The 26,431-nt window shown below is 33.4% G+C and overlaps 2 protein-coding genes across 9 annotated transcripts in view; one reads left to right on the top strand and one right to left on the bottom strand.

Annotated features, from left to right (window-relative positions):
* Positions 1-1,889: 1,889 nt before the first annotated feature.
* Positions 1,890-17,775, top strand: LOC105836885 (ankyrin repeat domain-containing protein 16). Its single transcript, XM_036285524.1, has 3 exons — positions 1,890-2,829; positions 3,150-3,413; positions 15,953-17,775. Exons 1-3 carry the CDS (start codon positions 2,499-2,501, stop codon positions 16,309-16,311), a joined length of 954 nt encoding a protein of 317 aa, XP_036141417.1. The 5' UTR covers positions 1,890-2,498; the 3' UTR covers positions 16,312-17,775.
* The window catches only part of LOC105836884 (latrophilin Cirl), a 425,666-nt gene continuing 416,688 nt past the window's right edge, over positions 17,454-26,431 (bottom strand). For 4 of the 8 annotated variants that reach the window (XM_036285517.1, XM_036285516.1, XM_036285523.1 and 1 more), the window contains one exon: positions 17,454-25,994. In XM_036285517.1, coding sequence (XP_036141410.1) covers positions 25,131-25,994 — 864 coding nt within the window. In that variant the 3' untranslated portion in view covers positions 17,454-25,130. The remainder of the gene's footprint in view (positions 25,995-26,431) is intronic. The other 4 variants (XM_036285518.1, XM_036285520.1, XM_036285519.1 and 1 more) reach the window with 1 other exon arrangement.

The raw sequence follows: 26,431 nt of genomic DNA, 5'->3' as shown, positions 1-26,431 counted from the left end.
TTTTATTCTTAATGACTTTCATTATATAGCAAATGTGTGTGAATGAAAATGGAAATAGATTTAAAATATGTATTATAATATGTAAATTAATAGAAATACATGCGATAAACAGATATTTTGAATAAATGCTCTTTAGACATCTTTAAATCTGTGTCACCATATTTATGATAATATTACATATCTATAGAAGCATAAAACATTAAGAGCAAAATAAATTTTTATTTATAAAAATTTAATTTCTGAATAATATTTTAAAAAATGTCTTATTTGCAAATTATTATTTGATAATCATATAAAAAGGTTCTTTTTTGATATTTTTACTTGCATTTGGTTTTCTTAATAAAAAAATAAAAGATTTTAAATATATTGTATACATATGTTGGAAGAAACTCCGGGACACGACACTTGGCAATCGATATAGGCGATAGAGCATAAATGAACGAATGAATTAATGATGTAACCACGGGTGGTGTCTGATTACCGTGTTTTTTCGGACACGCCGGCTCGGTTAAGACGAAGAGAAACAGGGGTGTCGAAGGGGCGCGCATTAACGTCTGTTTTATTATTCATGTGTGAGAGTTAAGCGCACGCGTACGCTACTCATAATTTCCGTGCGTAAGTATACGACACGAATTTCGTTTCGACGCGTGCACGCAGGGAAATTGTTGCTCATGTACACGGTTCACCCCCCTAAATCGTTTCATTTGTACACCCTGCAGTAAGGTTGCCCACTCCGCCCACTCAGTAGGCAGCTCTCGGTAATATTCGTTAAATGTGAATTGTTGAAAGCCTGACGGGAAATTGTAGTTCAGTGTAAGTGAAACTACAATTTATATTAAGAGAGGAAAATTTATATGCAAATTAGAGAGAGAGAGAGAGAGAGAGAGAGAGAGAGAGAGAGAGAGAGAGAGAGAGAGAGAGAGAGAGAGATATTGTAATACTCAAATCGCAGATAAAATTTTGGATCTAATAAACATTTTTTTGAAAGAATAATATCTCAATACGTAAACTAATATTTATTATATATTAATTTAATGTGTAATAAATAAACATAATAATAAGCATTTAATGCAATACCTTTTGAAAGGTTCTAAAATATTATTAAAATATTATTTAAAAAGATATTGTAGCCCCTTTTATATATAGAAAATAATTAACTAATTTCGTTTTGTTATATAATTCCATATACTAAAAAATATTTTAAAATTAATAACATTTAAAATCTCTCTTTTTCTTTCTTTTTCTTTGAATATCGGGAATGTCATTTAGATTTTATATAAATTTAATAATATTAATTTTTAATTTTAAATAAAATTCAAGTAAAATTTTATGTTAATTAAAAAGTCATACATTTTAGTTAATAGAACCATCTTTTATTTCTTTAATTCTCTTAATTTTCTTTTGTTATTTTTAATATAGGTAAATCAATAATACAATTCCTTCAATATTTAAACTAATTACATTTAAACAATTTTCAAATTAAACATAAAAAGATATACTATTTGAAATCCAAGAAAATAAAAAATGTGCACAATTAAAGAAAGGAATATTTCTATGAATAGCTTTTGTCAACTTTAGAAATAATTCTAAAGTGAAAGGATTAAAGAAACGCGACATTGAGCAAAAGGGCTCGTCCTGGTACACAGGAACTCTCACTGAGAATTTCTTTTTGTCCCTACACGAAAGCGCGTTAAAGTAGTGGGTGTGACCGCGATCATATCACTCGGGTTTGTTTAAATAATCGAACCTTTCGACCGAACCGGACATCGTATCTTCCTGTCGGCATCTGACCAGCCAATATGTATGATAATTTTGACATGCCTGCACCTCATAATGGAGCCTGACTATGTGCCTTGACCTTGATTTTCATCTGTCTCGTTTTGTATTGCAGAACTTTCGAAAAAAATAAAATGCAACCCTCTTGAAGGACATCTCGAAGAAAAGACATTATAATGTTCTCAATTTTTTTAATTTATCATTTTTTGCAGATTTAAATATAGATAGAATAATTTAGTGTCGCATCGAAAAATTATGTGACGAAAATTATTGGGAAAATATAATCTCTCTTGTGCGTATTTTGCTCCAATTATTCAAATAATAATTTGAATAATCTTTTTTTTAAATATCATTCCTTTATTTATTGCCAATATCATTTTTCTTATTTAGTTGGAGCTGACATATCCAATCGTTGATAAGTAAGATATCAAGCATACCTCATGAAAGCATTGGCAACGCACACCCTCTGTTTAAGTTTGCGCACTCGACATCTGGCAGCAGCATGTGCCTGTGAGGTCGGCAGTGTGAACAGTAGTGTTCAGTAGTGTTAGAAACTTGATTCGTATGCTATCTCGCACATGTATTTGTTGGTACTTCGGTAAGGTAAAAAAAAAAACGTGTTAATATAAAGCGAAATTTCTTACGACGCCCACGGCCCGCGTTCTAATTAATTGTATCGAGCCAGAAATTCGTTGTTTTTCTCTAACAAAGCATGTCCAATCATGCTGCAAACGCCAACAGAGGATCCTAAAGTGTCGCACGACTTGCTGCGTGCTTGTCACAGTGGAGAACTACGCAAGGTGAGGACTGTGGTTGAAAAATATGGGATTCGTGATTGGAGCGACTTTCGCGCGGAGTCCGGAGATACCGCGTTGCACGTGGCTGCACGGGAGGGAAATATGAATCTTGTGAGATATTTGTGCGAACAATTCGACATGCCGTCATTTAAGTTCAACGTCGCCAACAAAGATATGAAGAGGCCATTGCATGAAGCTGCACAATTCGCACTTAAAAAATTCGCACCTGAAATTGTGCAGTATTTATTGGATAATGGTATTCTATATAATAGTACTTCTTTATTCTTTCAGTTAATTATTTTTTATAATGTGAATAAATTGTAATCTATTTTTAATTACGTATATAAATTATATAAAAATTTTATTTACTTTAGATTTTATTTATTTTATCAATACTTAATTTATTTGTCAAAGTACAAAACAAAATTACATTAAATTGTTTTTTAATTATGTATTCATGAAAAGTTAATTATAACTTTTAATTGATTAATTTTACTTAATTAAATTTAATTACGCGTTACTCAAATTTATATTATGTTGTTTGTACAAATACTATGTGTTTGTTTAATATAATAGGTGCGTTAGTGGATGCTTTAAAGCGCGGTGACTGGACACCTCTGATGCTTGCATGTACCAAAAGCGGTCCCACAGCACATCAAACCATCTCTGTCCTTTTGGCCGCTAATGCTAACGCACATTTACGGAATAAAGACGGATGGACGCCATTTCTCATCGCCTGCCGAACTGGTGATGAAAATGTGATCAATACATTATTAAAATATTTCCCACAATGTATCGATGATCGAAGCTACAATGGTCGCAGTGCATTGCACATTGCTGGTAATTATATATATTTGTAACTATATACTATATGTTGGCTTTCTTCTGATACATTCTATCAATATATGTATAATTTGACGAGTCATTCAGAAAATGAAATTTTGCAAAAAAACTATATACATTTTTTTTTAAGACTTATGAATATTATAGTATTTTTCAGGAATATCATTAGTTAGTTTAATTTTGATTAAAGTAAGAAAATTATAAATTTTTATGATCTGAAAACTACAAAGTTGTTACTTTCAATTTTTTTTACATTTAATTGTAATTCTTTTTAAAACGTATCAAAATTTTTAAAACTATTTTTAAAATTGTATTCTTTCTATATAAAAAACCGTAATTCTATACAAAAACTTTGAAAATAGAGAACAGGAAATACCATTACCTTTAGTTGTGTATTTATCGTGAAACTCAAATCTGCAGTAGTTAAAGATGAGTTCGACTGGTAACGCGACTACTTTATCTACTCGCTAGGAATTTACCTTATCAACTTTTGTTGATTTATTCTTTACAATTATAACTTAAAAATTTTTTACATAAATTTGAAGAAATATAGAATTTTTAATTTTTTAAATAAACTATTTAATTAATATTTTACTTCGAGTATTTCTCTTTTTTATAAAACTAGAACACAACAATGCGCGCGCTTTGCGCGCGCCACTTAGCATTTTTATATTGAACATTGCACTTTTTTTTCTTCTATTAATATTACTCTCACACACTTTATCATATTTAATGCCCTTCTCTATCTCACGCTCCTTCTCCCCCTCTCTAAATTACTAATTATATTATTAATGATATTAATTATATTATTTTCATATTGTTCAATATTACTCTTACATTTTACTTTCTTATTTAATCCTCGTCTTTATTTCTCACGCTCTCCCACTCTCCACCCTCCGCCCCTCTCTCTCTCTTAATAAACACAAATTAGTAATTATATTATATTTTCATGTTTCTTAATATCACTCTTACATACTTTCACTCTATACTTAATCCCCTTTAAATAAATTAAAAATTATAATATATTATATGTAATGTTACCTGTTAATTTTCAATCAATTTTCAAAACTTTCACTTTCTGGCGAACTCTTCAGAAAATTATTGAACGCGTCCGGAACTATATGAAAACTCCGTTAAAATAAATTAATCTGTCGATATTCGATTAGCACTTTACGTCGAGCCTTCAAAATTCAAGTTTTTAAGGCAAAATAATTGTTTAAAAAATGTTTTAATTAATTATAACACAGTAACTTTATAGAAAACTATTGTATACGTCCGGAACTATATGAAAACTGCGTTAAAATAAATTAATCTGTCGATATTCAATTAGCACTACATGTCTAGCCCTCAAAATTCAAGTTTTTGGGGAAAAATAATTGTTTAAAAAATGTTTCTATTAATTATAACACCTTATCTCTATAGAAAATTACTCTACGCGTCCGGAACTATATGAAAACTGCGTTAAAATAAATTAATTCGTCGATATTCCATTAGCACTACACGTATAGCCCTCAAAATTCAAGTTTTTTGGGAAAAATAATTGTTTAACAAATGTTTTAATTAATTATAACACAGTAACTTTTTAGAAAACTATTGTACGCGTCCGGAACTATATGAAAACTGCGTTAAAATAAATTAATCTGTCGATATTCGATTAGCACTACACGTCTAGCCCTCAAAATTCAAGTTTTTGGGGTAAAATAATTGTTTAAAAAATGTTTCTATTAATTATAATACCTTATCTCTATAGAAAACTATTGTACGCGTCCGGAACTATATGAAAACAGCGTTAAAATAAATTAATCTGTCGATATTCGATTAGCACTACACGTCTAGCCCTCAAACTTCAAGTTTTTGGGGAAAAATAATTGTTTAAAAAATGTTTTTATTAATTATAACACAGTAACTTTTTAGAAAACTATTGTACGCGTCCGGAACTATATGAAAACTGCGTTAAAATAAATTAATTTGTCGATATTAGATTAGCACTACACGTCTAGCCCTCAAAATTCAAGTTTTTTGGGAAAAATAATTGTTTAACAAATGTTTCAATTAATTAATTATAACACAGTAACTTTTTATAAAACTATTGTACGCGTCCAGAACTATATGAAAACTGCGTTAAAATAAATTAATCTGTCGATATTCGATTAGCACTACATGTCTATCCCTCAAAATTCAAGTTTTTGGAGAAAAATAATTGTTTAAAAAAGGTTTCTATTAATTATAACACCTTATCTCTATACAAAATTATTGTACGCGTCCGGAACTATATGAAAACTGCGTTAAAATAAATTAATCTGTCGATATTCCATTAGCACTTGACGTGTAGCCTTAGAAATTCAAGTTTTTCGGGAAAAATAATTGTTTAAAAAATGTTCTAATTAATTATATCACCTGAACTTTATAGAAACATATTGTACGCGTCCGGAACTATATGAAAACTGCGTTAAAATAAATTAATCTGTCGATATTCGATTAGCACTACATGTCTATCCCTCAAAATTCAAGTTTTTGGGGAAAAATAATTGTTTAAAAAATGTTTCTATTAATTATAACACCTTATCTCTATACAAAATTATTGTACGCGTCCGGAACTATATGAAAACTGCGTTAAAATAAATTAATCTGTCGATATTCCATTAGCACTTGACGTGCAGCCTTAGAAATTCAAGTTTTTCGGGAAAAATAATTGTTTAAAAAATGTTCTAATTAATTATATTACCTGAACTTTATAGAAACATATTGTACGCGTCCCGAACTATATGAGAATTACGTTAAAATAAATAGATCTGTCGATATTCGATTAGCACTTGACGTGTAGCCTTAGAAATTCAAGTTTTTTGGGAAAAATAATTGTTTAAAAAATGTTTTTATTAATTATAACACAGTAACTTTATATAAAACTATTGTATACGTCCGGAACTATATGAAAACTGCGTTAAAATAAATTAATCTGTCGATATTCCATTAGCACTTTACGTCTAGCCTTCAAAATTCAAGTTTTCAGGGCAAAATAATTGTTTAAAAAATGTTTTAATTAATTAGAACACAGTAACTTTATAGAAAACTATTGTACGCGTCCGGAACTAAATGAAAACTGCGTTAAAATAAATTAATCTGTCGATATTCGATTAGCACTACATGTCTATCCCTCAAAATTCAAGTTTTTGGGGAAAAATAATTGTTTAAAAAATGTTTCTATTAATTATAACACCTTATCTCTATACAAAATTATTGTACGCGTCCGGAACTATATGAAAACTGCGTTAAAATAAATTAATCTGTCGATATTCCATTAGCACTTGACGTGTAGCCTTAGAAATTCAAGTTTTTCGGGAAAAATAATTGTTTAAAAAATGTTCTAATTAATTATATTACCTGAACTTTATAGAAACATATTGTACGCGTCCCGAACTATATGAGAATTGCGTTCAAATAAATAGATCTGTCGATATTCGATTAGCACTTGACGTGTAGCCTTAGAAATTCAAGTTTGTCGGGAAAAATAATTGTTTAAAAAATGTTCTAATTAATTATATTACCTGAACTTTATAGAAACATATTGTACGCGTCCCGAACTATATGAGAATTACGTTAAAATAAATAGATCTGTCGATATTCGATTAGCACTTGACGTGTAGCCTTAGAAATTTAAGTTTTTCGGGCAAAATAATTGTTTAAAAAATGTTCTAATTAATTATATCACCTAAACTTTATAGAAACATATTGTACGCGTCCCGAACTATATGAGAATTGCGTTCAAATAAATAGATCTGTCGATATTCGATTAGCACTTGACGTGTAGCCTTAGAAATTCAAGTTTTTTGGGAAAAATAATTGTTTAAAAAATGTTTTTATTAATTATAACACAGTAACTTTATAGAAAACTATTGTATACGTCCGGAACTATATGAAAACTGCGTTAAAATAAATTAATCTGTCGATATTCAATTAGCACTACATGTCTAGCCCTCAAAATTCAAGTTTTTGAGGAAAAATAATTGTTTAAAAAATGTTTCTATTAATTATAACACCTTATCTCTATAGAAAATTATTGTACGCGTCCGGAACTATATGAAAACTGCGTTAAAATAAATTAATTCGTCGATATTCGATTAGCACTACACGTCTAGCCCTCAAAATTCGAGTTTTTTGGGAAAAATAATTGTTTAACAAATGTTTCTATTAATTATAACACCTTATCTCTATAGAAAACTATTGTACGCGTCCGGAACTATATGAAAACAGCGTTAAAATAAATTAATCTGTCGATATTCGATTAGCACTACACGTCTAGCCCTCAAACTTCAAGTTTTTTGGGAAAAATAATTGTTTAAAAAATGTTTTTATTAATTATAACACAGTAACTTTATAGAAAACTATTGTATACGTCCGGAACTATATGAAAACTGCGTTAAAATAAATTAATCTGTCGATATTGGATTAGCACTACACGTCTAGCCCTCAAAATTCAAGTTTTTGGGGAAAAATAATTGTTTAAAAAAGGTTTCTATTAATTATAACACCTTATCTATATACAAAATTATTGTACGCGTCCGGAACTATATGAAAACTGCGTTAAAATAAATTAATCTGTCGATATTCCATTAGCACTTGACGTGTAGCCTTAGAAATTCAAGTTTTTCGGGAAAAATAATTGTTTAAAAATTGTTCTAATTAATTATATCACCTGAACTTTATAGAAACATATTGTACGCGTCCCGAACTATATGAGAATTACGTTAAAATAAATAGATCTGTCGATATTCGATTAGCACTTGACGTGTAGCCTTAGAAATTCAAGTTTTTCGGGAAAAATAATTGTTTAAAAAATGTTCTAATTAATTATATTACCTGAACTTTATAGAAACATATTGTACGCGTCCCAAACTATATGAGAATTACGTTAAAATAAATAGATCTGTCGATATTCGATTAGCACTTGACGTGTAGCCTTAGAAATTCAAGTTTTTCGGGCAAAATAATTGTTTAAAAAATGTTCTAATTAATTATATCACCTGAACTTTATAGAAACATATTGTACGCGTCCGGAACTATATGAGAATTGCGTTCAAATAAATAGATCTGTCGATATTCGATTAGCACTTGACGTGTAGCCTTAGAAATTCAAGTTTTTTGGACAAAATAATTGTTTAAAAAATGTTTTAATTAATTATAACACCTGAACTCTATAGAAACATATTGTACGCGTCCCGAACTATATGAGAATTACGTTAAAATAAATAGATCTGTCGATATTCGATTAGCACTTGACGTGTAGCCTTAGAAATTCAAGTTTTTCGGGAAAAATAATTGTTTAAAAAATGTTCTAATTAATTATATCACCTGAACTTTATAGAAACATATTGTACGCGTCCCGAACTATATGAGAATTGCGTTCAAATAAATAGATCTGTCGATATTCAATTAGCACTTGACGTGTAGCCTTAGAAATTCAAGTTTTTCGGGAAAAATAATTGTTTAAAAAATGTTCTAATTAATTATATTACCTGAACTTTATAGAAACATATTGTACGCGTCCCGAACTATATGAGAATTACGTTAAAATAAATAGATCTGTCGATATTCGATTAGCACTTGACGTGTAGCCTTAGAAATTCAAGTTTTTCGGGCAAAATAATTGTTTAAAAAATGTTCTAATTAATTATATCACCTGAACTTTATAGAAACATATTGTACGCGTCCCGAACTATATGAGAATTGCGTTCAAATAAATAGATCTGTCGATATTCGATTAGCACTTGACGTGTAGCCTTAGAAATTCAAGTTTTTTGGACAAAATAATTGTTTAAAAAATGTTTTAATTAATTATAACACCTGAACTCTATAGAAACATATTGTACGCGTCCCGAACTATATGAGAATTACGTTAAAATAAATAGATCTGTCGATATTCGATTAGCACTTGACGTGTAGCCTTAGAAATTCAAGTTTTTCGGGAAAAATAATTGTTTAAGAAATGTTCTAATTAATTATATCACCTGAACTTTATAGAAACATATTGTACGCGTCCCGAACTATATGAGAATTGCGTTCAAATAAATAGATCTGTCGATATTCGATTAGCACTTGACGTGTAGCCTTAGAAATTCAAGTTTTTCGGGAAAAATAATTGTTTAAAAAATGTTTTTATTAATTATAACACCTTATCTCTATAGAAAATTATTCTACGCGTCCGGAACTATATGAAAACTGCGTTAAAATAAATTAATCAGTCAATATTCCATTAGCACTACACGTCTAGCCCTCAAAATTCAAGTTTTTGGGGAAAAATAATTGTTTAAAAAATGTTTTTATTAATTATAACACAGTAACTTTTTAGAAAACTATTGTACGCGTCCGGAACTATATGAAAACTGCGTTAAAATAAATTAATTTGTCGATATTAGATTAGCACTACACGTCTAGCCCTCAAAATTCAAGTTTTTTGGGAAAAATAATTGTTTAACAAATGTTTTAATTAATTATAACACAGTAACTTTTTATAAAACAATTGTACGCGTCCAGAACTATATGAAAACTGCGTTAAAATAAATTAATCTGTCGATATTCGATTAGCACTACATGTCTATCCCTCAAAATTCAAGTTTTTGGGGAAAAATAATTGTTTAAAAAAGGTTTCTATTAATTATAACACCTTATCTATATACAAAATTATTGTACGCGTCCGGAACTATATGAAAACTGCGTTAAAATAAATTAATCTGTCGATATTCCATTAGCACTTGACGTGTAGCCTTAGAAATTCAAGTTTTTCGGGAAAAATAATTGTTTAAAAAATGTTCTAATTAATTATATCATCTGAACTTTATAGAAACATATTGTACGCGTCCGGAACTATATGAAAACTGCGTTAAAATAAATTAATCTGTCGATATTCGATTAGCACTACATGTCTATCCCTCAAAATTCAAGTTTTTGGGGAAAAATAATTGTTTAAAAAATGTTTCTATTAATTATAACACCTTATCTCTATACAAAATTATTGTACGCGTCCGGAACTATATGAAAACTGCGTTAAAATAAATTAATCTGTCGATATTCCATTAGCACTTGACGTGTAGCCTTAGAAATTCAAGTTTTTCGGGAAAAATAATTGTTTAAAAAATGTTTTAATTAATTATATTACCTGAACTTTATAGAAACATATTGTACGCGTCCCGAACTATATGAGAATTACGTTAAAATAAATAGATCTGTCGATATTCGATTAGCACTTGACGTGTAGCCTTAGAAATTCAAGTTTTTTGGGAAAAATAATTGTTTAAAAAATGTTTTTATTAATTATAACACAGTAACTTTATAGAAAACTATTGTATACGTCCGGAACTATATGAAAACTGCGTTAAAATAAATTAATCTGTCGATATTCAATTAGCACTACATGTCTAGCCCTCAAAATTCAAGTTTTTGAGGAAAATAATTGTTTAAAAAATGTTTCTATTAATTATAACACCTTATCTCTATAGAAAATTATTGTACGCGTCCGGAACTATATGAAAACTGCGTTAAAATAAATTAATTCGTCGATATTCGATTAGCACTACACGTCTAGCCCTCAAAATCCGAGTTTTTTGGGAAAAATAATTGTTTAACAAATGTTTTAATTAATTATACGACAGTAACTTTTTAGAAAACTATTGTACGCGTCCGGAACTATATGAAAACTGCGTTAAAATAAATTAATCTCTCGTAATTCGATTAGCACTACACGTCTAGCCCTCAAAATTCAAGTTTTTGGGGAAAAATAATTGTTTAAAAAATGTTTCTATTAATTATAACACCTTATCTCTATAGAAAACTATTGTACGCGTCCGGAACTATATGAAAACAGCGTTAAAATAAATTAATCTGTCGATATTCGATTAGCACTACACGTCTAGCCCTCAAACTTCAAGTTTTTGGGGAAAAATAATTGTTTAAAAAATGTTTTTATTAATTATAACACCTTATCTCTCTAGAAAATTATTCTACGCGTCCGGAACTATATGAAAACTGCGTTAAAATAAATTAATCTGTCGATATTCGATTAGCACTTTACGTCGAGCCTTCAAAATTCAAGTTTTTAGGGCAAAATAATTGTTTAAAAAATGTTTTAATTAATTATAACACAGTAACTTTATAGAAAACTATTGTAAACGTCCGGAACTATATGAAAACAGCGTTAAAATAAATTAATCTGTCGATATTCGATTAGCACTACACGTCTAGCCCTCAAAATTCAAGTTTTTGGGGAAAAATAATTGTTTAAAAAATGTTTTTATTAATTATAACACCTTATCTCTATAGAAAATTATTCTACGCGTCCGGAACTATATGAAAACTGCGTTAAAATAAATTAATCAGTCAATATTCCATTAGCACTACACGTCTAGCCCTCAAAATTCAAGTTTTTGGGGAAAAATAATTGTTTAAAAAATGTTTTTATTAATTATAACACAGTAACTTTTTAGAAAACTATTGTACGCGTCCGGAACTATATGAAAACTGCGTTAAAATAAATTAATTTGTCGATATTAGATTAGCACTACACGTCTAGCCCTCAAAATTCAAGTTTTTGGGGAAAAATAATTGTTTAACAAATGTTTTAATTAATTATAACACAGTAACTTTTTATAAAACTATTGTACGCGTCCAGAACTATATGAAAACTGCGTTAAAATAAATTAATCTGTCGATATTCGATTAGCACTACATGTCTATCCCTCAAAATTCAAGTTTTTGGGGAAAAATAATTGTTTAAAAAAGGTTTCTATTAATTATAACACCTTATCTATATACAAAATTATTGTACGCGTCCGGAACTATATGAAAACTGCGTTAAAATAAATTAATCTGTCGATATTCCATTAGCACTTGACGTGTAGCCTTAGAAATTCAAGTTTTTCGGGAAAAATAATTGTTTAAAAAATGTTCTAATTAATTATATCATCTGAACTTTATAGAAACATATTGTACGCGTCCGGAACTATATGAAAACTGCGTTAAAATAAATTAATCTGTCGATATTCGATTAGCACTACATGTCTATCCCTCAAAATTCAAGTTTTTGGGGAAAAATAATTGTTTAAAAAATGTTTCTATTAATTATAACACCTTATCTCTATACAAAATTATTGTACGCGTCCGGAACTATATGAAAACTGCGTTAAAATAAATTAATCTGTCGATATTCCATTAGCACTTGACGTGTAGCCTTAGAAATTCAAGTTTTTCGGGAAAAATAATTGTTTAAAAAATGTTTTAATTAATTATATTACCTGAACTTTATAGAAACATATTGTACGCGTCCCGAACTATATGAGAATTACGTTAAAATAAATAGATCTGTCGATATTCGATTAGCACTTGACGTGTAGCCTTAGAAATTCAAGTTTTTTGGGAAAAATAATTGTTTAAAAAATGTTTTTATTAATTATAACACAGTAACTTTATAGAAAACTATTGTATACGTCCGGAACTATATGAAAACTGCGTTAAAATAAATTAATCTGTCGATATTCCATTAGCACTTTACGTCTAGCCTTCAAAATTCAAGTTTTCAGGGCAAAATAATTGTTTAAAAAATGTTTTAATTAATTAGAACACAGTAACTTTATAGAAAACTATTGTACGCGTCCGGAACTATATGAAAACTGCGTTAAAATAAATTAATCTGTCGATATTCGATTAGCACTACATGTCTATCCCTCAAAATTCAAGTTTTTGGGGAAAAATAATTGTTTAAAAAATGTTTCTATTAATTATAACACCTTATCTCTATACAAAATTATTGTACGCGTCCGGAACTATATGAAAACTGCGTTAAAATAAATTAATCTGTCGATATTCCATTAGCACTTGACGTGTAGCCTTAGAAATTCAAGTTTTTCGGGAAAAATAATTGTTTAAAAATTGTTCTAATTAATTATATCACCTGAACTTTATAGAAACATATTGTACGCGTCCCGAACTATATGAGAATTACGTTAAAATAAATAGATCTGTCGATATTCGATTAGCACTTGACGTGTAGCCTTAGAAATTCAAGTTTTTCGGGAAAAATAATTGTTTAAAAAATGTTCTAATTAATTATATTACCTGAACTTTATAGAAACATATTGTACGCGTCCCGAACTATATGAGAATTACGTTAAAATAAATAGATCTGTCGATATTCGATTAGCACTTGACGTGTAGCCTTAGAAATTCAAGTTTTTCGGGCAAAATAATTGTTTAAAAAATGTTCTAATTAATTATATCACCTGAACTTTATAGAAACATATTGTACGCGTCCCGAACTATATGAGAATTGCGTTCAAATAAATAGATCTGTCAATATTCGATTAGCACTTGACGTGTAGCCTTAGAAATTCAAGTTTTTTGGACAAAATAATTGTTTAAAAAATGTTTTAATTAATTATAACACCTGAACTCTATAGAAACATATTGTACGCGTCTCGAACTATATGAGAATTACGTTAAAATAAATAGATCTGTCGATATTCGATTAGCACTTGACGTGTAGCCTTAGAAATTCAAGTTTTTCGGGAAAAATAATTGTTTAAAAAATGTTTTAATTAATTATAACACCTGAACTCTATAGAAACATATTGTACGCGTCCCGAACTATATGAGAATTACGTTAAAATAAATAGATCTGTCGATATTCGATTAGCACTTGACGTGTAGCCTTAGAAATTCAAGTTTTTCGGGCAAAATAATTGTTTAAAAAATGTTTTAATTAATTATAACATTTGAATTCTATAGAAACATATTGTACGCGTCCCGAACTATATGAGAATTACGTTAAAATAAATAGATCTGTCGATATTCGATTAGCACTTGACGTGTAGCCTTAGAAATTCAAGTTTTTCGGGCAAAATAATTGTTTAAAAAATGTTCTAATTAATTATATCACTTGAACTTTATAGAAACATATTGTACGCGTCCCGAACTATATGGGAATTGCGTTCAAATAAATAGATCTGTCGATATTCGATTAGCACTTGGTGTGTAGCCTTAGAAATTCAAGTTTTTCGGGCAAAATAATTGTTTAAAAAATGTTCTAATTAATTATATCACCTGAACTTTATAGAAACATATTGTACGCGTCCCGAACTATATGAGAATTGCGTTCAAATAAATAGATCTGTCGATATTCGATTAGCACTTGGCGTGTAGCCTTAGAAATTCAAGTTTTTCGGGCAAAATAATTGTTTAAAAAATGTTTTAATTAATTATAACACCTGAACTCTATAGAAACATATTGTACGCTTCCCGAACTATATGAGAATTACGTTAAAATAAATAGATCTGTCGATATTCGATTAGCACTTGTCGTGTAGCCTTAGAAATTCAAGTTTTCCGGGCAAAATAATTTTTAAAAAAATGTTTTTATTAATTATAACACCATAACTTTTTTTAAAAACTATTGTACGCGTCCGTATCTGTATGGGAACTGCGTTAAAAATAACAGAACTATCAATATTCAACCAGTATTTCATATCTAGACCTATAAATATAAGTTTCCCATCTAGATAGTTGTTGAAAAATACTTTTAAAATTTTTAAATTAATTAATTTTGTCTATCTGAGATGCCAGTTACACCAAATCCACGTGCGCAGACGTACACGCATATATACGTATGTTTTGTAACAAAAAATTATTTTTTCATTAATTTAATCATCAGAACTATTGATAGAACGTCTCTAAATGATAGGACTCTATAGATTTAGTCTTCTCTGTGGTCGTATATTCAAAATACGGTGAGATGCTATTATGTGATTTTGGAAGTTAGCATCTCATTTATAAAATTTTAATTAAAATAGATAATTCAACGGAACTATTGTTGATACCTATCAAGAACTGTAGAACTATGCTGGATGCAAGTAATTCTGCAGTATTTTTATGAGATGTTAAACTTTGAAATGCTAACTTCACACACGTTTAATCGGCATCGCAGAAAAGCGACAACAATACTTCGAGAGATCGAGTATCGATGCCATGCCCTTTTTTAGAAAGGATTTTTACTTCTCTCTCTCTCTCTCTTCCTCTCGTATATTTTTTATTTGTCTCTTTTTTCTTTTTCCCTGATTTTTTGTAATTATTTCAATCAACTATCAAAAGTGACAGTTTGACAGCTGAAAATGACACGAAGTAGTTTGACAGCTGGAAATGACACGAAGTGAAGAAAGTCATAACGCACTTAACAACGAGATAGCGAGACAGCCAATCAGCATCTCGGAAAAGCGGCAACAATAAATTCGATTTGATTTAACATCTCCTTTTTAGATAGGATATATAATTTTGCATTTTTTATTTTTTAAGTGTTTCTTGATATTTCTATTCTTTTCTATTCTTATATATTTATATATCGATCTTTTAATGTATAAGAAAAAGTTTCGAAATTAATTTGAATCCTCCCCACTATAAATTGCCATTAATCGCTGTCAACGCTCTTATTCATTATTTATTCATTTCTATCTATATTTTGATCTACAATATACGACATTTCAATCTTCAATTGACAGCATTTCACGGTCATGAAAGAGTGATTAACTTGCTCGTTGCATCAAATGCGGATCTTCTAAATGCACAAGATTCTTCAGGTTCTTCACCACTTCATGCAGCGATGAAACATGAAAATCTGAATGCGGCAAAGTGTATTATACATTTAGGCGCCGACGTCAATCTTGTAGACAAGATCGGTCAAACTATTCTGCATGTTGCCACATTAACTGGTAATATAAACGCTGTTGATTACATTTTGGAACACAATCTGATTGACGTGAATTGCGAGGCTGCTTTTGGTATCACACCGCTCAAGATAGCTCAAAGAAATAATCACGTTGATATTATTAAAATTCTTACCAGAAATGGCGCTAAATAATAAAATGTGATTAGTACTTATTGTCATTACACTTTTTCACAATTTTTACGTTTGTAAATTGTTACATTTACACTTGTAATCAAAAACAAACTCCACACGAAGAGTTTGAAAGCGTAAATGATAGAGGAGAAGGTGGTATTATGGCCAGTGCGGACATGGTCATTCATATTATCTCCGTTATTAACTGACGAATTTTAGTAATTATTTATGATATTTGTTTAGCCTACTGTTATATAATGATGCTAATATAATAAAACACAATAGTCAACATTGGTTATAAGGCATTTTTACTTTTAAGGATTTGAATTTTAAAAAACTTCGAAAATGTTTTAAGGTACATTTTAACATTTAATTACACATACTGCCATTGCTTTTAAACTTAACCGCATTATCACCAAAATGTATGTACACTTGAGTACTTTCTTATTATTTAACTCTTTATTCGGCTGTATTTCGAGTTATACAAAATTAAACGATGATATAGGATGTTGTCAATATGGCCATCTAAGTGTGCTAGTAATATGATCACTTTCGAGATCTCTATATCGGCAAAATTCCTTGATAAATCGATTAAAGGGTTAATTTAAGGCTGTTAATTTTTTTAAATCCTTTATATGAACAAGGTTCTTTAGATTTAAGGTTATTTTTATTTAACTTCCATTAAATGTAAATAAAAATCGCCTGTTTCGATATAACAATTTATTTTATATAAATATATGTTTCTAACAAAATACTGTGACTTTTTTAAACAAAACCAATTTTTTTACATTTATTTTTGTAGTGGCCATATTACCCTCTCTATTTCTCTTCGGAGAATTTCTATTTACTTTTCCATTATGCAGTATCGTTACATTCTTATAAATAATATATATAATATTTTATAACTTTAAATTGAAAATCTAATGAGCAACACTTTGATGAATATAATCCTAAAATTTCAACTCAAAACATTGATTATTAACAAAGTTATTAAATAAAATATAAATGGGGGTGATCATATTACTACCTTCTCTTCTATACAAAATATTTGCATCACTTTCATATATTTTTTGTTCGTTTTTAATATTAAGTCTGTGATTTTTGTTTATACTTACTGTAAGTATGATTGAGGATAAAAAAAGACTGAAGCAAGTGACGTGTTATTCAGAGATTGGTACACATTTATTTATCCTTTGTTTTTCCTTGTATCAGACAGTTTTAAAGAAGCATACAAAAATCAAGAAACGGAGGCTCTTATTAGTTCGGAGATACCTAGGCTTCACATTCTTCTTCATCCTCTACCTTTATCCTTCCTCTGTTTCATTAAACTTTCTTTTTTCTTAGCGTGCGCAGGCAGGCGACGTAGTACAGAAAACTCATGCATATATTGTTAAATGTGCGCGTGCTTAAACCCTAGAACGCTAATGTAATTAATAATAATTATCAACACTTTCCGACAGATGATCTCGAACAGGCAAGATAAAAGAAAACAAAATTTGAACAATTTGAAAAAAATTAACAATTGTAATAATTAATTTTTTATTGCTAACGCTGAAATATAATTTCTATAAATAGTTATTAATTGCGATGACACAAAGTGTTAAAAAAGCTTGTATTTTTTTATATCACGAAACCGTGTAATTAACAAAAAACGAAAAGAGAATATTGATAATCATCATTGATATAAACCTTATATTCATTATTTATGAGGAATATATCAATAGACAAGCAAAAGAATTAGCGTCTGAGGGTGCACTGCTTAGCGTTCTAGCGTTAAGTATCATTTACATCACAAAGGAAAAACGTAAAAGGTAAAATCACAGAATTGTATGAATCATATGTGATCGCATGGACCCTAGAGCCCGCGATTTTCGTGGCTTTCGATTCGACGGTTTGGGAGAAGGAGATGGCCGGAAGCGGATTAAACCTTTTTCCTCTATTGACACGTCTCTAAGTACCAGCAGCTTTAAATAGTCACATGAGTCGTAGTAATCGCAGAAGAAATATAATATAGCTATTATTATTAACTATACTAAATACAGTATAGTCATATAGCATAATATAATACTATAATACGCGACTCTCTATCATCAACTATACCAAATAGTATAGTCAACGTCATCGTTACACCGTTTCTGGACCTTGGAGGTATCAATAGTAGGCTAAGAATTAATTAACGCTACCATGATCGCCGCGCCTACTGCAGAGACCGTCATTTTGATGCCCCGTACGATTGCAATTTTGTGTGTTGAAAAAATAAGTATAAACAAGTATGAAATAATTCGCGTTCTTATCGCGCTCTACCATCCACTCACTGCAAATCACAGTATATACATGGGACGAAATATCACTTCGTAAGAGGCTCCAAAATGTCTCGAATCGGCCCTGGAGGGCGGCGATAAATCGACAGAGTATGATTTTTAGCTTTGCCCGCATTTCATCTCTTTCATCTTCTTTCGAAACGAAAGCTTATCTCGCTAAGTATCTCGCAGGACGAAGTTAGGAGACTTACGGAGAAGGGGTCCTAGGTGAAGGATCGGGAGATGGACCGGATAATAAAGGATCGTTATGACGAAAGAAGAAACATCTCGATTGGTCAACGATCAATTAATCTTACGCCTGTTTCTCTCGCCGCGGAAAAGCGGAGCGGGAATAAGAAGGGGGATGAAAAGAGAGAGTGGTCTCGGAGGGGCGGAAGATATTTACATTTATAAAACGGCTAAGGATAAAACATGCACTGTACATCGTCTGTCCGTGTTCGATTAATGCCGCACACGCGTCCTCCCTCTCATCCTTTGATCCTTTCTCGCGCAGCGATACACATGTGGACAAGTGTGCTCGACTACGTTTTGTCGTTTTCTTCCTTTCGTTCTTTTCTATGTTTTCTTTTTCACTCGAGACACCTAGATCGTAATCCGTAAAATCCAAGATCCGCTCTCCGAGAACTCATTTTCAAACATAAAACTGTATCTCTTATAAGATTCGCTTCGAATATAATTTTACGTTTAAAGCAAGTCACAAGAGAGCGAGACTTCAGATATAATTTTATTACTTAAAACATTAGATCTCTTCACAGATTCTCTTCCTCAAGAAAAGACAGATCGCTTTAAATACAACTTTATATTTAAAATAAATATCATAAATTCTAGCGAAAGGAGCGAAAAGGAGTTTAAATAGAATTTCGCGTCCGAGATGGACTTTGCGAGTTTCGATCCCAACCGTCTCGTTTACCTCTCCGTCGTCGGCCTACTTTAGTGGAGTTTGTTATAAATATCCAACGATTACTTGGGCTCTTTAATATTTTACTTCCTTCGCTTAGTTTATTTACACATTAACTAATACGCGTTTGGGACTTAAGTTAAGATCCGCCTCGCGCGTCCTCCGCGCCGCGTCACCGATAATACATAATAGCTCGTAATAGCTTCGCTACTTACTAGTAAACTTACCCTAGGTATGCTTTCTTCCCGCAACTACCAATCATCGTCTCTCAAGGTTTCTCCTTTCGATTCTCTCGATCTCTCGCGCTCGCGTTCCACTTTACATTACAAGTATTCCAACATGTACAAAGCCATATTTACATTTATGTACACACGGTTTTCGCACTCGGAGTCCTTCGCGACATTGATAACGCTTCGCTACACGCGCGTCTACGCGCGATGTCCGTGTTCGTGCACGCGATGAAACCTCTGTCAGGACACTTCGAACTAGGACGCGTTTGGCCGCATTCTCGTCGCAATAAGTGCGAGCGTGTGCCCGCCGCAAGTTCCGTAGTTACGTTTGATTTTCTTTACGCAAGATAGTCATCGTTTTCACGTTTGAAGATGCGTCGAAAATGCGGACCGATTATCCCATCTAACATACTGATTGACTTTCGGACCCGCGATGGTCCGTTTCTCCCTTTTTAGACTCGCACGAACGTCGAACGGATGGAATGTGGGTGCTTTCAACAATTGTCTGGCAATTATACATTACGCGGCTGAGCCTCGTAATTTCCCCCGTTCGTAGAAAATTATATACAAGCTACATCTTTCGGCTTAACTGCTCTCTGCTAAATCAGTCATGGCGAAACTTAAACTCTAAGCAGTTTGTGGTCTCGACTGGATCGTAATTGCAGTTTCAAGAATGATAGGTCAGATAAGGAAATGCGGTATTGAATTGAATTCGTAAAGGAATGTCGGCAGCCTTGATTGTACATATTAAAAAAGATTCTTTATAATATTTTAATATTATATATTATTTTCAGAGGCGACTACAACACGCCAGATACAAAAAATTTCATAAAATTCTTTTAAAAACACAACTGAATAATAATAATAAACATACATTTCACAAATATTATTCACAAAAATTTTATTTTTATTAAGAAAAATTAATTTTTATAACTCCGTGGAAACTTGTTAAGTTGACTGACATCTAATATAAATAACATTTTTCTTAAATAAGAATTTTCTTTATTTAATTTATATTAATCTATAAGGTCTACACTTTGCTTTGTGATATGACTTACGTTGCATTCGCAAGAATTAAATTATTTATTATTCCGTTTTATTATCCCGTGACTTTCACCAATAGCAAATATAAAGTCGCCTCTGATGGCGTCCGAGATGCAATTATTATTATACGATTTGGTCGGTCTAATTAATGTTCCAATAAATGTCAGTTGTGAGTGCAAAGCTCTCAGGATCTTGTAGAGACTTTTACATAGTTAACAAGCAACGTCTGTAAAGGCCACCGATATACTGACATTCTTCATATTGGGTGCTTGAGGAAAAAAAACTATTGATGGACACTTGCTTCGGAACGCCGGGATGAGCAATTATATATTACAACTGCTCGGGACACATTTACACACTTAACATAGTTGGTATCCCTAACGCAATATCACTATTACAATTCTCCTACATGTGTGTCTCTCATGAGTGAGAAATAAATCAAGTAACCACGAAATCGCGACATAGCGGACAAATATACGTTGAGCTTATCACACTTGTCGGTGCATTTAATTAAATTAGTATTCTGCAACAATTTTAAGCCAAGTAAATTGATCTTGATAAATTAAATTCTAACCCCGCCACCCCCCTTTTCAAATTCTATTTTATATTAAAAACGAATTGTACCACAATACAAAATAAAATAAACGTTCTGTTTAAGGAAAATAAACGTTCTCTTGTTCAAATAAATAGAAAAATCATACAAACAAGGAAATCATAATTTTAAGTATATTCACGTATTTAATTCAAATATTTATATAGTCCACTCAACGTAACTTCATCCACAATGTACCATATTAAGAAAACTATCGAAATTTGCTTTCAATACTTTTCCTGTCGCGGACATTGTCCGACGAAGATCCTCGTGGTTTTCGCCGTTGAAGACGACGAGAGATGGTTGGAGAACGACAAACTTCCACTCGACACAATTTCCGCTCGCTATACAAAAACACTCGGAGATGATAAAAATAAATAGCGCGCGCGCGCGGGATCCCTTGGTTATACAATTAGCTTAGGTCACGCGTTCTCACGTACACATACACGGTTTTGTTTTAAAAAATAGTAAAAAACAGTGACTAAGTGTTTTCGCGTATTTTTCCACGTCGCTCGGGAAATCCGCTTGTATCACTAATATTTACTCGCCCACTTACGATTTCTGGGCGCCCTTCTTATCATTTCTCTCACGCCTTTTCTCTCCCCTCACAATAATAATATATCGTTACTGTATACATACATATACATACATATATATATTTATATATTCATTTTTTTATTTATAAAAATAACGTTCTGGGACTAAAACGCAACGTTCCAAAGCGGCGCGCGACGAGGAGCTGTCACGTACGACTGATAAAGGCGCTCCAGCCATTGCCCCTCGATTTCTCCTTTGTTCTTCCCGCACGGGAGGAAATCTAATTTCCGGCCATCAACGCCGAGAACACGCTCGTTATTTGCTCGTAGACACTCGGCGAAAGTTCGCGCGTGGAACGCACCGAGTGTCAGACTGAAGCCTCGCGCAGATTCGGCTTCAGGCAGAATGTAAACAAGTAGCTGCGCCTTCAGGTAAACAAAAAGAAAAAGGTAATGTCGGAACGAACGTTGTTGTTGCAACAAATTATATTAATTAAAACGTATCCCAATGTTCTAAATTAAAAAAATACTTGTATATTAATTAAAATTTATTTTCTAATAATTAGTTTTTTAATAATCAGTTTTAAATTATCTCAAGTAAAGAAGCGTTATAAGTTAATTTATTGAATTTTAATAAATTATTAATGGTTTTGTGGATAATCTAATATACTTTTTACATTTTCTTTGATTAAATTACTTGAAAACATATTTTTATATAAAAACATTTTGTATGAACAATATAAAAGACACAACTAGTGCAAAAAAATTTCAGAAAAATTAAAATACTTAATCTTACTTTAAGCTGCACATATGCCTGAAACTGTCTCTGTTTATTTAAAACTATTAAATAACATGCTTTGCAGTTACTGCTCACAAATTTTGCATAGTGTGGCTACAAAGTTTATCAGGAGGCGTTGAAATGGGGAGCGACGGATACCATTACGTGAAGTAAGATTGCTCCAGTCGTATCACTTTATGTCACAATGTAAAAAAGTATCCTCATTTATAAAATAAAAAAAAATAGCCATCGTTATATTTGTTCATTGGATTCTAAAATATTAGATGACTCTTCTTTTAGCACGGCACTAACATCGTCGCAGCAATCTCACTTCATATTAAGATGCCGATTCCTTTATCGAGCCGTCGTCGATTTTACGTAAGAATCGAGACGCGGGCAGGTCGACCCTCGGCTTGTCGATGACACCGGCGTATCGTTGACGATTCGGTCGGCGGCGATATGTCTAGATCTATGTTACAACGTTTGCCTCTCTAAATTTCGGGCCTGCGCCAGTCTCATCTACGCCTGCTTTGCACCGCCGAATACTTAACGATATGCAGACACGGAAGTGGCCGACAGAAATGAAGATACCGAACCGGACGACTCCGTCCGTCGCACTGCGGCGATACGACGGGATACACGACGTTGAACGGCCGTATTAAACGCAGCTCGCCGTAGTAACTAGATGCAGACGATACGTACGTCACACTGTGATTTACACGCGGTTTACATTCGGCCACGATGAGCCGCGTTTAATGCTACGATCAACACGGCACCTAATATCGCCGGACGTGTGACAGCCGAGCCGTCGGTGAATCCACTTACCGCCCTGAATACCGGCTTACGATACGCGGTTTGCCGTGTCCCGTAACCCTCCCCGTAACCCGTTTACAATCGTGTGGCGGCGGGAAGGGTTGACGCAGATATGCCGAGTATCGGCGATGCTCACGTAATATTTCCTCTCCCCCCCCTGCCCTCCCCAAAGTCCGCCGCGCGTGAGGATAGGGTTCGATTCGATCTCGATAACACTGTTGTTGGATGTTATTGCCGTAGGAAGTGTATTGGGTGAAATGATACCTAACAGATACGACGCGCAGCTTCCCAATTCGGTATCAACGAAATCATAACATATATTTCTCATATATCACATTAGAATTATCCAGCGGAACATTTAAAGTTATGCAAATTTTATAAAATTTATGAAAGCTGTATAATAATCAGCACACACATAAGAAATTAGAAAACAAATATTTCTAGTAACCAATTCTCCTTTTTAACAGACACTCTGCATACATGTAAAAAAAAAAAAAAAAAAAATAAAGAAAACAAAAACGATTATCTATAATATAAAAAAATAACGTAATCCATAAATAAATGTACGCGCAGCCATTAATAGAGAATTGAATGTAGTTATTATTAAAATAAATAGAAAGAATCGATCGGTCCGACAAACCCGCAACGGTGAAGATATTGCGAATACTTTAAATGCCAAATAACGAAATTCTTTATGTTTCTATTGAAAATGGCAAAAAATAATATTAAAAATTAATACGTTGAATAATGTAACGACAGATATTTCATAAAAACTTCCACGAGATTTAACATCAACTCTTTAACATTAAGATAATAAAACTTTGGTTCATTACGTACGTGTAAAATTTACTTAAAAAAACATCGCGCTTACGAATGCAGGATAAATCTCCTCGAAAGCCAATCTTCTCGCGCGATCGCTTCGGACTTTGCAAAAGCTCCCGTCTTCACTAGGATCCGTTACATTCTGATCTTTATTTGCACACACTCGGTTCGCCAATTCCAAACGCCCGGGCTCCACGGGCACGTTGTCGTCGTCGACTTAGCCTAAACGAGAGGTCCGCTACAATTGTTATACAGAATCCGCGTCGCGGTGGTACGCACTCACGCACACACGAGATATTTTAAGAGAAACGGGGCGTCCGTTGGACGACGTGACAGCCTTAGTTGGACGCCCATCGATCTCGCATTCGCTCATTCTCTCTCTCTCTCTCTCTCTCTCTCTCTCTCTTCGTCTCGCTCGTTCGCGAGGAGACGCCCGACCAAATTCCACCTGAACGGAGACAAGGGCGGCGTTTCCTAAACGCTCGCGATACGATCGATTATGGCTAAAACGCGACGACCTGTATCAAGATACCGTCGCGCTTACGCTTGAGCTAAAAAGCGGCACGTTCATCTCCCGCGTTTCATGTCCCTCTCGACATCCTTCTGGCGGGGGTCGCCGACACGTGGTTATTCTCTTGAGGAACGAATCCGTCGACACCGTCACCACCGTCACCACCACGTAGTCCCGGACGAAACGAAAACCATTTGGACGGTTTACGCCGTACCGAGCGGTCGACGGTATCGTCCCCTAGGAAAGTCCGTCGCGAGAAGAAGGTTTCCGGGTCATCGGCGTCGTCGTCGGGGACCTAACACTCGCTATAAGACGGAGGCGGCATACCACGACCCGTGTACATGTCCGTTTGCGGCTGCAGGTGACAAACGACGGTGTGTCCGTCTAGGACGGCCACCGTCCGCGTGTGGTCCTGCTGCGGCGGCAAGCCGTATGGCGCCGGCAACCGCGGTAGATCTCCGAGCTCGTACCTGGCCTGCTGCCGGCGCAGTTTCTCCCAACAGGCGTTCAGAGTCCGCTCCACCGCCGGCCCGTACTCCGTCGAGTCGTAATGCGTGAGATTACCGCCGCCACCACCACCGCCGCCGCCGCCACCACGTTCCGTCATCGACTGGCCATAGTGCACCAGGTTGCGATCAGCGGCAGGCGAGTACGGGATCAGCGGCCGATGATCACCGTAGCTCCTGGAGGACTGCCTACTCATGTCGCTCTGCCGACGGCCGTCCTCGTCGGACATGTCCGACACCTGGATCTCGCCGGCGCCGACGATGCCGCCGTTACCGCCGCCGTTGCCGCCGCCGCCTCCGCCACCGCCACCGCCACCACCGCCACGCTCGATCTCCTCGTACACCGGATCGTCCTCGTTGGCGAGGCCGCGCGGCAGGTGCACGTGCTGGCCGTGATGACCGTGCAGTTGGTGATGCCCGGCGACGCCGCCGTTGCCGCGACCGTCCACGATCTCGGTGTACGTATGGTTGTACGGCATCGCGGCGCGTCTACCGCCGATTGTCCTGGTACCGGTGTTCATCTCGCCGACGTCATTCGGCCCGCGTCTCCTGCCGGAGTGGCCGAGCGTCAGGGTGTTGTGCGTCCTCGGGGAGTCCTCCTGCTCGGAGCCGCCGTGTCCGGAGTCGCGGGAGTAGGACTTAAAAGAAATGTTCTGCGGAGAGAGAGAGTTAATGACGTTAGAACAACAGATCGGTGTGCACAGGTAGAAGGTAGGACATGAAACGATGATGTTAACACTTTCGCACCCATTGAGTTCTATTCATGTGTGTGCGTTAAAAGATTATTAATTTTTTAAATTATATAAAATATATTTTTAGAATATTTACGTGTGAACAATGTATCTGATAATGAGTATGTACATGGAAAAAATAGTTTTGCTAAAGTATTCAAAAATTCAGCCGGATATAGATCTAAAAATCATTTTGTCCATTAAAATAATTATAAAGGACGTTCAAGTGTAATGAGCAATGCTGCAAAATGTTTTGATATTTTAGCAACCAATTTGAGAATCCTGTAAAAATTTAATGATCTAACAAATATATATTTGTTAGATCATTAAAGATTTATATATATCCTGCAAAATTTTTA

Source organism: Monomorium pharaonis, chromosome 4, assembly GCF_013373865.1.
Source record: "Monomorium pharaonis isolate MP-MQ-018 chromosome 4, ASM1337386v2, whole genome shotgun sequence".
Lineage (NCBI taxonomy): Eukaryota > Metazoa > Arthropoda > Insecta > Hymenoptera > Formicidae > Monomorium > Monomorium pharaonis.
Note: the sequence above shows the minus strand (reverse complement) of the source record. Positions and strands in the feature narration are given on the sequence as shown.